At 47.8% G+C, this 15,555-nt stretch overlaps 1 protein-coding gene across 4 annotated transcripts in view; it reads right to left on the bottom strand.

Moving 5' to 3' along the window:
- znf451 (zinc finger protein 451) overlaps positions 1–15,555 on the bottom strand; it is a 65,401-nt gene that overhangs the window by 32,107 nt on the left and 17,739 nt on the right. For all 4 annotated transcript variants that reach the window (XM_085996524.1, XM_085996527.1, XM_085996526.1 and 1 more), the window contains exon 4: positions 9,813–9,929. In XM_085996524.1, the coding sequence (XP_085852650.1) occupies positions 9,813–9,929 (117 nt within the window). The remainder of the gene's footprint in view (positions 1–9,812; positions 9,930–15,555) is intronic.

The following is a 15,555-nucleotide window of genomic DNA, read 5'->3' as shown; positions in this document are numbered from 1 at the left end:
GCACCTCTCTCCTTGCCCTCGCGCATCAGATCTACATCCTTCCCCACTGGCCGAAAAATGCGCATAATGCACCAGTGCGGCCTCCCTCGCTGTCGGCCTGTCCTCACTCTAAAGCTACACTTGTGCCTTCCTGCTTTCAGCTGGTGAGGAGGAGGTGCTCCCTGAAGCCCAGACAGCCAGGCCCTCGGAGGAGGAGGACGTCGAGGAGCAGCAGGAAGGCGCCACCTCGGGGGAACCCTCCTCCGCTCCAGGAGATGGCAATGAAGGGGAGACGTCTGGCGTGCCGGAGAGCCAGGGGGAGGGGAGCCCCGAACCTGGTCCCAGTGGCATGGACGCACGCGGCAAGGCTCCGGCGGCACACCAGCCTTCTGCCCAGAGGGGGGAGGCGGTGGAGGGGAGGGCAGAACCTGGTCCCAGTGGCGTGGCCGCACGCGGCAAGGCTCCGGCGGCACGCCAGCCTTCTGGCCAGAGGGTGGAGGCGCCCTCCAGTCCGGACTCGGACGTCGCCCAGGAGGTGCGCCTCCTGGACGAGATGTCGGCGGCGGCGTCGGAGCGGCGGCACGTCGAAATCATGGAGGTGGTGGCACAGATGCCTCACGCCATCGAAAGCCTCGCACAAAGTGTGGTGGCTTTCGGCCAATCCCAGGCCAGGGGCCTAGAGCAATTTGCAGCAGCGCACGCCAGGGGGGTGGAGCTCCTTGTGGCAGCGCATGAGAGGGGGGTGCAACAACTCGAGGCAGCGCAACACGCCAGTCGCCAGCTGAGAGGTGCTGTGCAGACAATGGCACTGCAGATGCGGGCACATGCCGGCGCAGTTGGGGCACTGACTTCTGCCACCCTCGCACTGGCGCGGAGGCGTCGCCAGGCCAGCCGCCGCCCTGCTGCCGCACACCGGTCTGGCGACCAACAGTTTGGCGCGCTTGCTCCCCGGCCAGGCCGCCCGAGTGCACGTGTGTCTGGCGACCAGCGCGCGCCTGGCATCACCCACCTTGTCCCCATTGGTGCAGGCGAGCCTGCCACTCCCCCAGCCAGGGTGCAAGGAGCTGCTGCAGGCAGTGAAGAGGGCCACCCACAGCTGCAGCAGCCACCAGTCGGCCCCTCCCGGGCCCGCCCTCGTGTAGGCCGACCCCCAAGGGCATCTGGCGAGACGCCTTGTCGCCCTGAAGATCCTTCCCCCAGCCTCGCCACAGCCTCACGGCCCAGCTTGAGGCGCAGCAGCAGGACGGGCCGGGGCAAAAGACGGCTGTCGACAGACTCGCCCTCTCGCCACACCGAATAGAGTGTGTTGAGCGAGGGTTTGGGTGATGCGGGGGCTTCTGTTCTGGGGGGCATTATGTGGTTTGGTTTTATGGGGGTGTTTGTGTTGTGGGGGGGGGCTTGTTTTTGTTAGGCCAGTGAGGAAGGCCATTTGGATGGTGATGTTTTGTTAGTCCTCCCCAGGTTTTGGGAGTGACAGAAGTTTGTGACTGTTTTTTGGGGGTCTTCTCTGTTTTGCTCTTCCATGTGGGAAGGGCCCTGAGTTTTTGAAATAAAGATGTTTATTTGTTCACCATGTGCAGGTGTCATGTTTCAAGTGGTTGTTGGGTTAACCGGCTGAGGGCTTGCGGAGCGGCTGCGTTCAGTGGCCCAGGCCATTCCCTGACAGGGGGCCTAGAAGTGTCGAGCAATAAGCCCCCGGCGGACGGCCCTTGGACCTTGTCGCTCCCTCCTGGCCTGGTGCTCCTCCTCCTCAGGGTCCTCCTGCTCGTCCTCCTGAGGTGGTGGGGCAATGTCAGGTGGCAGTGCCTGAGTCCTGCGGATAGCCAGGTTGTGGAGCATGCAGCACACCACGACGAACTGGGAGACTCTATCCGGCGAATACTGAAGAGACCCGCCCGAACGATCCAGGCAACGGAACCGTTGCTTGAGGACGCCTATCGTTTGCTCTATTAGGTTCCTTGTGGCTTGATGGTTTTCGTTGTATGCCAGCTCCGCTGGGGTCCTGGGCGCGCGGAGCGGGGTCATGAGCCATCTGCACAAAGGGTAGCCCTTGTCCCCGATAAGCCATCCCCTTGGTGGAGGCTGTGCCTGGAACATGTCAGCCACAGTAGTCTGGCGCAGGATAAAGGCATCGTGGCTGCTTCCTGGGAAGCGGGCATTGACAGCTAGGATGCGCTGCCTGTGGTCACACACCAGCTGCACATTTAGGGAATGGTAGCCCTTCCGGTTGCGGTATTGCTCGGCATTGTGGATAGGTGCCCGCATAGCCACATGCGTGCAGTCAATGGCGCCCTGCACCATGGGGAAGCCCGCGATCCTGGCAAATCCGACTGCACGCTGCTCCTGCTTGTGTTGGGTCATGGGGAAGGAGATGAATTGGTGCCTCCTCGCGAAAAGTGCTTCGGTGACCTGTCGGATGCAGCGATGCGTGGCGAACTGGGAGATGTTCGCAATGTCCCCAGCAGCGGCTTGGAAGGAGCCGCTTGCATAAAAGCTGAGAGCCACCGTGACCTTCACTTCCACCGAGAGAGACGCCCTGGACATGAGCTGTGGCTGCAAATCTGCATGAAGCAGCTGGCAGATCTCTCCAACCACCTCCCTTCTGAAGCGCAGCCTCTTAACACAATGCGCCGCAGTCATGGTGAGATATGAGACCTGCTCCCGGTATTGCCTGACTGGGTAAGGCCTACGTTGGCGACGCCTAATGGCCCCTCTGCGTCTAGGCATGCCTGGCCCTCTCTCAAAGCATCTGCGAGCCCTTCGCACAAAATGTAGCAACTGAGGGTTGGCCCCCCATGCAGCCCCCATTACAAAGTTCCAAACAGCAAAATCACAAGGATGCAAATGTCAAAGCACTGGCTAGAAGCCAAAAATACCTCTCCTATGGTGTCCGAAATCAGTAATCTCTGTGCCTTGCTCTCTGTGCAGAAATCCAAACCAGTCAAGTCATTGCAGCGAAATGGCTGGCTTTTATGGGTGAGTGGATGTGCCCTTTAATTAGCGCTCCCCGAATCCCACAGGGCCTCTGTTGAGTTCCATTTCACAGTTCTTAGCAGCGCCACGCCCACATCGGCCGGGCGCCACTGAATTTCCGGTTTGGGGCGCACAAACGGCGTTGCACGACGGAATGACGTCATAAGATGCGCGCGCAGCTGAGTGGGCGCTAACACTTTGCGCCGGCGCTAAAGCCCAGCTGAATTTCGGCGTAGGCGCAGATCCGGCGGTGCCCGGGCGCTAAGTGGATAGCGCCGGAAATCTGGCGCTAACGGCTGGCGCAAACAGCTGAATTTCTAGGCCACAATGTCTGCAAAAAAGCAGTTAAGCCAAAATTAAGAAATGAATGAAGAATCTTCAGTAAGAATGACATCAAACAGAAACCATAGCTGTCATTGTTTTTATGAAGGTTTTTGGAACGCCTAAAAGTAGAGAAATAATTATGCATGCAATAGTTGAATTGATGGTAACATAGAAAGCATTCAAACAGAGGTTTCAATAAAGACAATTAGCTGACATCAGCAGAGAACATCAAAGAAGAAACCAAAGCCAAAAGGGTATAAAATAAGACCTTTAACAGAACGTCAGAGCACGCTGAACGGGCAGGGCGTCTCAACTTTTCAGAGGCATCTCTAAGTTTTAAACTATGAGTCTCGGGAAGTTAAAGTATTGATTTTTGGTGGATGTTCTGGATTTAGAAATAAGAAATGTAAGGATTTAGAAATAAGAAATGTAATGCAGAAATATAACGAAGTAAAGATTTGAGAATAAGGATCTCTGAGAAATAAGAAATGTAAGCTAATTGTACTTTGAATTGTTAATGTTGCGACTGATTCAACAGATGTTAACTGAATGCCGGCTCTTAAATAAAACTATATATTTCTAGAATTGTCTGAATAATTCTGTATAGACTCGCAGACCCACAAATTTTTTTTGTAAGGAGTTGCAGAAATCTGGGGGGTATTCCGGAGGGTTACAGTCTAGTTCAACTTATTAGAAGTACTATCCGGAGGACGGTAACATCTTTAGTCGTTCCTTTCCTTTAGGGAGAGATAACCTGAACCTTTAGACCCATTTAAGCATCTTATGGAATTCGGCTATCTCTAACTTAAGTTGAAGGTGAACGTCTGGGGAATACGCCTGGTCTGGAATAGCCCAAAAGGGCTGGGACTGTAATTATCCCTTCAAGGAAAATGAAAAAAGTATCTTACACAATTAGGCAAAGTAGCCCCCCAGTAACGAGACAAGATCACCTTGCAGGACACTGCAATTGGATGTCCCATCAGGTCCTTGGCTAAGGCCATGGACCGGCATAAACAATTGTTGCTCTGCAGTCAATATCAATTGTCTACATCTTGCACTTGTTAATCAATCCATCTAAATAGCGGGGATTCATCCACCTTCGAAGTGATATCCACACGAGCCAGCGATGAAGGAGTCCTGGTACAGATAGCTGTATTCCAGATTAGGCAAGGTGCTCCTGGCAGTGCAATAACCAACCTGAAGTGGCCAAAATATTGGCACAGCTTTAATTACTCCACCCAACCTCCCAAAAAAAGTGATTATTCGATTAAACAGATAGAGCTTTGATCCATCACAGGAGTCTTTGGAGAAATGATCAAGAGGTTCTACTTCAGAACCTACTACAGGAAACTTGTTTTATCCGGCACCGACTGGACCGGCATGGTGCCGGCTGATTAAAAAGTCCGGATTACAGAGAGGTATACTTACCAAGGTACAAGAGCTCCGTACACGGCCACAGGTGCAGGAGTCCCGGTTACACGACCACAGATCCAGGTGTCCCTGTTGCACGGCCACAGGTGCAGGAACCCCAGTTACACGGCCACAGATCCAGGAACCCCGGTTACACGGCCACTAATATATAGTAAAACTTACCTGAACCTACTCCTGAATTTTGCTGGTTAAGAGAGATTTCCGGATATTTAGGTGCCGGTAAAAAAGAGTTTCCTGTAATTACTGTTAGAAGTATTTGGTTAAGTAAGCAATCAAAAAGGAACACTGATTTTTATCTGAAGGGGCTGGAATACAAAAAGGTGGAAGTTATGTTTCGGTTGTACAGAGACTTGGTCAGACTCTATCTGGAGTACTGCGTTCAGTTCTGGGCACCACACCTCATGAAGGATATATTGGCCTTGGAGGGGATGCAGTGCAGATTCACCAAAACGATACCGGGGACGAAGGGGTTAAATTACAAGGCCAGGTTGAATAAATTTAGCTCGTATTCCTTGGAATTTAGATGGTTCAGGGGAGATTTAATTGAGTTGTTTAAAATGATTAAGGGATTCAATAGAGTAGTTAGAGAGAAACTATTTCCTCCGGTGGGGGAATCCAGAGCAAGGGGGCACAATCCTAAAATTAGAGCCTGGCCATTTAGGAGTGAAATCCGGAAGCACTTTTCCCCACAGAGGGTAGTATTAATCTGGAACATTTTCAAGACTGATATTGATAGACTATTGTTAGGTAAGGGCATCAAGGGAAATGGAGCAAAGGTGGGTAAATGGAGTTGAGCTACAGCTCAGTCTTGATCTAACTGAATGGCCGAACAGGCTAGAGGAGCTGAATGGCCTACTCCTATTTCTATGCAAGTTGGAACAATGCAGTCTTAAATTTTATATTTCTTGAGCTTCAAGCCTAAATACATAGGCAGTAAAGCCATAGAGCTGATCTAAATATTACATGCAGCGATCAATATATTTACTGGCAGCAAGGTGGATGCTATTTACGTATCTATTTTCCAGAAACCAATCAGAAAGCAATTACTGCACCATTTCCGAGATCTCTTACAAATGCCTTGCCAAAATCTTCCAGCGAATGTGCACTCCTTGCGTATTTCCACACCAGTGTCATCCCTGCCAACAGTTTAACCCCGGACGCTCAGATGTTTAAGTATTCCTTCACCAAGCAGTTGGGAGTTGAAATACCAGCTTACCAAGAGTTACGTTGAGACTACAACGCAGAAACAGGCCACTCGGCCCAACTGGTCTATCTATGGCAGTGATTATTCTTCACATGAGCCTCCTCTGATCCCTCTTCATCTCACCCTAGCTGCATATCCTTCTCTTCCCTTCTCCCTCATCTAGTTATCTAGCTTCCCCTTAAATGCATCTATGCTATTCACCTCAACCGCTCCCTGTGCTAGCGAGTTCCACATTCTCACCACTCTCTGCGTAAAGAATCTTCTGAATTCCCGATTGGATTTATTGGTGACTATCTTATATTTATGGCCCCACCCTATCAAATTTTAAAGACCTCCATCAGGTTACGCCTCCGCCTTCTCTTTTCTGGAGGAAAGAGCCCCAACTTGTTCAGCCTTTCCTTATAAGAGTATCCTCTCAGTTTTGGTATTGTTCTTGTGATTCATTTTTGCACCTTCTCCAGTGCCTCTATATGGAGACGACCAGAACTGTGCACAGTACTCCAAATGTGGTCTAACGAAGGTCCTATACAAGTTTAGCATAACGTCACTGCTTTTCAATCTACCCCTGTAAAATTAACCCCAGTGCTTGGTTTGCTTTTTTTTTTTAATGGCCCGATTAATCTACGTCGCTACTTTTAGTGTATCTGTACCCAAAGATCCCCTTTGCACCTCTACCCCATTTAGACTCTTATTATCCAAGCAGTATGTGGTTTAATCAATAGTCTTGGGATGCATCCCAGTACTTGATTCAATGAAATTTCTGTTCACGTAGCCAAACCCTCTCCTTTGCAACCTTCGCTAAAGGAAACCCATGCACTTCATCCTACCTTGGTCACAGCACATTACTTAACATTTATTCACATTAAGTGCCACCATTCTTTTGTCTATGAGTATCCACGGTTTTGGTCCTGATGGGCCACAGTGCACACTATGGAGTCTCGAGGAAATCAGCGTAAGTCTAAATCCAGGTTTGCATTCATTCATATGAATCTCAAATTGCTGATACAGACAGGTCTTTGTGTTCCGATTTAGGATTTATCTAATGACGCAATAACGCTGAAACCACCTTCTCAAACCTCCAGCTCTACCAAGTTGTGATAAAGGGAGCGGATAATTTAAACAGCACCTTTCACAACCTCAGGACGACCGAAACACTTTATAGCCAATTAAGTACTTTTGAAGTGTAGTCACTGTTGAAGTACAAAACGCGGAAGTCAATTTGGGCACAGCAAGGTCCCACAAACAACAATGTGAAAATGACCAGATAATCTGTTTTCGCGATGTTGGTTGATGGATAAATATTGGCCGGGACACCAGGGAGAACTCCCCTGCTCTTCCTTAAAATAGTTCCGTTATAACAGTGACTACAATTCAAAAAAAGTACTTCACTGGCTGTGGAGTGCTTTGGGACATCCTGAGGTCATGACAGGCGCTATATAAATGCAAGTCTTTTTGTCATACAGCACGAGCATCAGTGCCCTCTATTTCCCCCAGTCCAATTTTGTCCCTTCCTCTCCTAAAGCAGGACACTCATATGGGTACAGGGTTCCATGGGCACCAATCACCCTAAGGAGTAAACTTTCATCAGATGTTGGAAAACAGAGGAGGAGATCAAGCCAGTGTAAAGATACCGTGGATACTAGCTTTAGGCATGTCAGGGGAGTTCTAGTCTCGGTTTAGTACTTTTATCACTGCTCTCAGGAAGTTTGTACACAACTCCCACCAAAGTCTTGCATCTTTTTCTATTCCTCAATTTTACCCAGAGTTCCGACTGCCTGCTCGCCCATACGGATAGCCTCTCTTTCTAATGCTGGAATAGCGTCCTTTATCAATATTACTACTCCTGCTCCTTTTCCGATTTCCCTGACCTTTCTGAAGACCTGATCACCTGGGACATTTATCTCCCAGTAATGCCCAGCTTGTAGCCCGGTCTCTGATGGCCACTACATCATACCCTTTAAGCTGGATTTGCACTTCCAATTCACTCGTTTCATTCCTTATGCAACGTGCATTAGCGTTTACAACTCTTATTTGGGTAACAGATGCTACTCTGCCCCGATACTGATTTTCCTCACATTTTAAACTTGTTGCATTACTCAAACTATATATTTTTTTAATCATTTATTTTATTAATTCCAAAATTTTTATCTGAACCTGAAGTATTTATAGTGGACCGGATTTTGCGGTCATTGGCAAAGGAACGGCACTCGTCGTTCACTACGCTGACAGCTGCCCAGAGTTTGAGAGCGTAAGCTTGCTGTCATCGGGCATCTGATCCAGTGCGGTGCCCTCTACAGGGAATCTGTAGCATCTGCTCGCAGGAAAAGCAACAGCAAGGCTCTTCAACCAATCATATTAAATTATGACATATCACGCAGTTAAAAATTCATTTACTCCTGAATGCACCAGTCCTAACTTTTTCTGGCATGTTTAGTGGATAACACTGTGGCAAGTACAAAAACTTCACACCCATATATTGATTTCAATGCCGAGTCTATCGGCGAGATACTGTTACAGGGAAGCCTGTGGAGGAGCAGGACATCTCTGACAGCAACTTCTGGATTTCCACATTTAACTGTGCGTATGTGGACTCCGGAAGTCTGATTTATTCCATAGTAACAGTGACCGCTGATACCCTCACCGTTATCAACGCAAAATCTGGGCCAATACCTTTACAGGAAACTTTTTTTAATTTTTTATCCGGCACCAACGGGACCGACGTGGTGCCGGTTCATCAAAAATTCCAGATAACCGAAAGCTATAGTAAAAGATACGGAGCTGAGAGCTCCGTATAAAGCAACAAACCCTGTTGCTTACAGGTTCAGAACAATGGCCACAAGTTACAAGCGTCTCTGTAGCTTAGCAACAGCTGCAGCCACACCCTTGCACAGCAACAGAGCAAGGAAGGCAAGTAATAAAACTTACCTGAACCTACTCCTGAATTTTGCCGGTTAACTGAGATTTCCGTTTATTTAGGTGCCGGTAAATCGAAAGTTTCCTGTACCACTATCGATGATCTTGACCTCACTTTTTCTTATCTTTAATTTTTAAATGCCAAAGTCTATTTGATTCGGTTTTGCTCCAGGTTGTGCCTCGTCCTTATCCCTCCACTCCAGGATGAAGCAAGACCCTGCCCATTTTTAAAGCTACTCTGCACTAGGTGGCAGTCTATCCTACACTATGAACCCAGCCACAAGTGTGGGCAATCCAAGCTTATTTACCTGCTGCTACTTGATATTTGGAACTTATTATCCACAACGGCATCTCAATCCACATTTAGCCCATTTGGAATAAATCAAAACTTTCAAAAAAAAAATACCATACATAACTACAAGCAGAGACCAAATCATCTTATTTTGGTTTCTAGCAGCCCCTCTCCAACTAGCATTTATAAAATTATTGTAAATGTTTGTCCTTCAAAGTTATAGTCAGGTTGAGATTCCCTCAGCATCCAGGACAAAGCAGTCTGCTTCATTGGGACCTCACCCAATAGCCTACTCATCCATTCCCTCCACCACCAGCGCACCGTGGTGTAGTGTGTACTAATTACAAGATGCACTGCAGCAACTCGCCAACGTTTCTTTGACAGCACTTCCTAAATCCGCAACCTCCACCACCTAGAAGGACAAGGGCAGCAGGCACATGGGAACACCACCACCTCAAAGTTCCCCTCCAAGTCACACAGACTTGGGAAATATATCGCCATTCCTTCATCATTGCTGGAACTTGCTGCCTAACAGCACTGAGGGGAAGTACCTTCACCACACTAACTGCAGTAGTGCAGGAAGGCAGCTCACCACCACCTTCAAGGGTAATTAGTGATGGACAATAAATGCTGGCCTTGCCCACAGAGAACGACTTCCAAAGCCTTGATCAATGTGTTACTGTGTCAGCAACTTACTTGAAAAGCTTTGCATTTCTCTTCCTTCAGCTGTTTTTCAACTTCCACATGACGTGCCAATCGATCCAATGTTGACAAAACTCTTTCCTTCTGCCAATCAATGTGATCTTTTGGTTTCTGTATGATTATGCAAAAAAAAGACACAAAACAGCAATTGTTGACTATGTTTTACAACAAACAGGAAACAAATATAGAGAGAATCTTGGAACAAAAGTTGTTATATAATTTTTTTTTTTTTTTTTTTTTTTTTTTTTTTTTTTTTAATTCATTCTCGGGGATGTAGGTATCTCCGGCATCTATTGCCCATCCCCTAGTTGCCGAGGTGGTAGTGGTCCTTCTTGAACCACAGCGGTTTCCTAGAATCTTAGAACACAGAAGGCAGCCATTCGGCCTATCGTGCCTGCTCTTTGGTAGAGCTATCCAACGAGTCCACCTCCCCCACTCTATCCTAATACCCGTGCAAGTTTTCTCCCTTCAAGTATTTATCCAATTCCCTTTTGAATGCTACTATTGAATCTGTTTCCACCACCCTTTCAGGAAGAACATTCCAGATCAGAACAACTCGCTGTGTACAAAGGAGTTTCCTCAGGTCTTTTACCAATTACCTTAAATCGGTGTCCTCTGGTTACCAACCATTATGCCACTGGAAACAGTTTCCCCTTGTTTACTCCATCAAAACCCTTCATTATTTTGAACACCTCTATCAAATTTCCTCTTAACCTTCTCTACTGCAAGGAGAATAATCCCAACTTCTCCAATCTCCCCACATAACTGAAGTTCCTCATCCTGGTAACATTCTACAAAATCTCCTCCACATCCTCTCTAAGGCCTCGACATCCTTCTTGGTGTGGTGCCCAAAATTGGACAATACTCCGGTGAGGCCTAACCAGCATTTTATAAAGGTTTTTTTTTTTTTTTTTTTAAATTCGTTTATGGGATGTGGGCGTCGCTGGCAAAGCCAGCATTTATTGCCCATCCCCAATTGCCCTTGAGAAGGCGGTGGTGAGCCGCCTTGAACCGCTGCAGTCCGTGTGGTGAAGGTACTCCTACAGTGCTGTTAGGTAGGGAGTTCCAGGATTTTGACTCAGCGACGATGAGGGAATCGGTGATATATTTCTAAGTCAGGCTGGTGTGTGACTCTGAGGGGAACTTGGATGTGGTGGTGTCCTTCTAGGTGGAAGAGGTCGCAGGTGTGGGAGGTGCTGCTGAAGAAGCCTTGGCGAGTTGCTGCAGTGCATCTTGTAAATGGTACACACTGCAGCCACAGTACGCAGGTGGTTGAGGGAGTGAATAGAACATAGAAAAAGAGTAGGCCATTCGAGCCTGTTCCGCCATTCCATATGATCATGGCTGATCCTCTTATCTAAATACCATATCTCCACTCGCTCCCCCTACCCCTTGATGCCTTTTGTGTCAAGAAATCTATTTCCTTCTTAAATATACTCAGTGACATGGCCTCCACAGCCTTCTGTGGTAGAGAATTTCACAGGTTCACCACCCTCTGAGTGAAGAAATTTCTCATCAGTCCTAAATGTCCTACCTCTTATCCTGAGACTGTGACCCCTTGTTCTAGACCCCCAAGCCAGGGGAAACATCCTCCCTGCATCCAGTCTGTCTAACCTTATAGAAACAATGTTTAAGGTGGTGGATGGGGTGCCAATCAAGCAGGCTGCTTTGTCCTGAATGGTGTCGAGCTTCTTGAGTGTTGTTGCAGCTGCACTCATCCAGGCAAGTGGAGAGTATTCCATCACACTCCTTACTTGTGCCTTGTAGATAGTAGAAAGGCTTTGGGGAGTCAGAAGGTGAGACACTCGCCAGAGAATACCTAGCCTCTGACCTGCTCTTGTTGCCACAGTATTTATGTGGCTGGTCCAGTTAAGTTTCTGGTCAATAGTGACCCCCAGGATGTTAATGGTGGGGGATTCAGCAATGGCAATGCCCTTGAATGGCAAGGTGAGGTGGTTAGACTCTCGCTTGTTGGAGATAGTCATTGCCTGGCACTTCTGTGGCACGAATGTTACCTGCCACTTATCAGCCCAAGCCTGGTCATCCAGGTCTTCTTGCATGCAGGCATGGACTGCTTCATTATCTGAGGAGTTGTGAATGGCACTGTGCAGTCATCCGCGAACATCCCCATTTCTGACCTTATGTTGGAGGGAAGGTCATTGGCAAAGCAGCTGAAGATGGTTGGGCCTAGGACACTGCCCTGAGGAGCTCCTACAGCAATGTCCTGGGGCTGTGATGATTGACCTCCAACCACAACCATCTTCCTTTGAGCTAGGTATGACTCCAGCCAGTGGAGCGTTTTCGCCCCGATTTCCATTGATTTCAGTTTTACTAGGGCTCCTTGATGCCACACTCGGTCAAATGCTGCCTTGATGTCAAGGGCAGTCACGCTCACCTCACCTCTGGAATTCAGCCCCTTTGTCCATGTTTGGACCAAGGCTGTAATGAGGTCGGAAGCAGAGTGGTCTTGGCGGAACTCAAACTGGGCATCGGTGAGCAGGTTATTGCGGAGTTCAGTGCTGCTCGATAGCACGGTCGATGACACCTTCCATCACTTTGCTGATGGTTGAGTAGACTGATGGGGCGGTAATTGGCCAGATTGGATTTGTCCTGATTTTTGTGGACAGGACATACCCGGGATTTTTCCACGGGGCCAGGGATGCCTTTGTCACATCCAAATCCGATGCCTTGGTCGAAGCCGAGTGGTCCGTCCGGTTTTATTCTTGTAATTTTTTGTAGCGGTTGGGACCTCTGGTGGGTCGGTCCTGCCGGTGGGATAGGACTAACCCAGGGATGGTGATGGAGAAGTCTGGGATGTTGGCTGAAAGGTATGATTCTGTGAGGATGACTATGCCAGGCTGTTGCTCGATTAGTCTCTCCCAATTTTGACACAAATCCCCAGATGTTAGTGAGGAGGGCCTTGAAGGGTCGGCTGGGCTGGGTGTGTTTTTGTCGTGTCCAAATCTGATGCGTAGGTTGAAACCGAGTAGTTTGTCTGGTTTTCTTCTTATTGTACTTTTCTGTAGTGGTTTGGTACAACTGAGCGGCCCGCTAGACCATTTCAGAGGGCAGTTAAGAGTCAGCCACATTGGTGCGGGTCTGGAGTCACATCTAGGCCAGACCAGGTAACAACGGCAGGTTTCCTTCCCGAAAAAGACATTAGTGAACCAGTTGGGTTTTGAACGACAATCCGATAGTTTCATGGTCACTTTTCTTTTTACTGACAGCAGCAGCATTTTATTACCAGATTTCTTTTTTTTTTATAAATTGAATTCCAATTCTCAAAACTTCCACTGTGGGATTTGAACTCGCATTCTCTAGATTATTAGTCTAGGTCCCTGATTAGCAGTCCAGTAATGTAACCACTACGTCACCGTACCCCAATTTCAAAGATCTTTATTATCAATATCCCCAAAACCACTAAACCATATCTCTATTGGAAATGAAACAATGGAACCTCACCAAATCACCAGGACAGCTTGACTCGTGTCCAAAATCTGGTACATAGCCAAGGGCTTTTTTCCTCATTGGAAAAATCAAATGGTAAAGAGAATTTCTACAACAACTTGCATTTATGTAGCACCTTTAACGTAGTAGAATGTTACAACCCCCCTCAGCCAATTTTGTATCCACCCTACTACCACTTTCAAATGACGGGAAAAGCTTATACAGGAAACTTTCTGGTATCCGGCACGGACGGGACCGACGTGGTGCCGATTCAGCAACAATTCCGGATAACCGAACGCTATAGTGAAAGATACGGACCTTAGAGCTCCGTATGAAGCAACAAACCTGTTGCTTCAGAAGAACGTCCACAAGTTGCAAGCGTCTCTGTAGCTTAGCAACAGCTGCAGCCAAACCCTTGCCTTCCTCAATTTGTTGCTGTGCAAGTAATAAAAGTTATAAAAAAGTTAGCTGAAACAGACTCCTGAATTTTGCCGGTTAACCGACATTTCCGGTTAATCAAAAGTTTCCTATAATGGGCTGTCTAGTTTGGCGATCCATTCGATGACCTCCCGGAGATGCCGAGTGGAGAAATGAGGTGCCTCCTACAACAGATCTCAGTGGGCAGGTTGATGTGATGTGTTCCATGGCCTGGGACTGATGGCCACAGTCGCACTTCGGGTCGTCCCTCATCTTCCACTTGTGGAGCAGATGGCCGCATCGTCCACGCCCTGTGCGGATTGAGTTGAGCGCTGTCCACCATCTTCGAGGGAGGTCGAAGCCAGGCACCTCTGCTGTTGGGCGAGTGACGAGATACTGGTTCTTCATGTTGCACGCATTCCACAGTTCCATCCATCTAAATATTGGGTCGATACCAGCCGCATGAATATTGGCTGCTGTTTCCCAGAATGGCTGGTGTGATTTTAAGCGCTTTCGTGGTTGGTTTTTCCAAGTCTTTGTGAATGGTATCCACATTGTCGTTGCCCCTTTAATCCCATGGGCTTCACTAATTGAACAGAAGTCCATATACACGTGACCTGGGAGGATTTTATGCCTCACTTACCTTGGGGGATGGCAGATCAGCTGATTTTCCAAGGATGGAGAAATGGTAGGAGTGGTGCTGAGGGCAAATCGAGTTGGCGATCCAGACACAGAAGTTTGGTTATGAGCCATTTGATTTTTCTTTTTGTTTGGCCCAGTATGCCCGTCTCGCACAAGCACAAACTAGGACAACTTTTCTACTGGGACACATAGGGTGCAGGGGAGATTTACTAGAAATGGTACCAGGGATGAAAGACTTCAGTTATGTGGAGAGACTTGAGAAGCTGGGATTGTTCTCCTTAGAGCAGAGGAGATTTGATAGAGGTGAACAAAATCATGAAAGTTTTTGAAAGAGTAAATAAGGAGAAACAGTTTCCAGTGGCAGGAGGGTCAGTAACCAGAGGACATAAGAACATAAAAATATAAAACGCAGGAGGTGGTCATTTGGCCCCTCGAGCCTGCTCTGCCATTCAATAAGATCATGGCTGATCTGATCTTGGCCTCAACTCCACTTCCCTGCCCGCTGCCCATAACCCTCGACTCCCTTATCGTTCAAAAATCTGTCTATCTCCATCTTAAATATACTCAAAGACCCAGCCTCCACAGCTCTCTGGGGAAGAGAATTCCAAAGATTCACGACCCTCAGAAGAAATTCCTCCCCATTTCCGATTTAAAAGGGTGCCCCCTTATTCTGAAATTATGCCCCCCTAGTTCTAGATTCCCCGAGGGGAAACAGCCTCTCTGTATCTACCCTGTCAAGCCCCTTCAGAATCCTATATGTTTCAATAAGATCCCCTCTCATTCTTCTAAACTCCAATGAGTATAGGCCCAACCGGCTCAACCTTTCTTCAGAAGCTAACCCCTTCATCTCCGGAATCAACCTCGTGAACCTTCTCAGAGCTGCCTCCAATGCAAGTATATCCTTCCTTAAATAAGGAGATCAAAACTGTACGCAGTCCTCCAGGTGTGGTCTCACCAACGCCCTGTACAGTTGCAACAGGACTTGCTTACTTTTATACTCCATTCCCTTTGCAATAAAGGCCAACACTCCAATTGCCTTCCTAATTACTAGCTGTACCTGCATGCTAACTTTGTGATTCATGTACAAGGACCCCCCGATCCCTCAGCATTTTGTAATCTCTCCCCATTAAATAATAATTAGCTTTTTTATTTTTCCTACCAAGTGGATAACCTCACATTTTCCCACATTAAACTCCATCTGCCAGATTTTTGCCCACTCACTTAGCCTATC

This window comes from Somniosus microcephalus, chromosome 9 (genome assembly GCF_052327205.1).
Source record: "Somniosus microcephalus isolate GS21.2 chromosome 9, FLI_Smic_1.0, whole genome shotgun sequence".
In the NCBI taxonomy this organism is placed as follows: Eukaryota; Metazoa; Chordata; class Chondrichthyes; order Squaliformes; family Somniosidae; genus Somniosus; species Somniosus microcephalus.
This window is presented reverse-complemented; position numbering and strand designations above follow the sequence as displayed.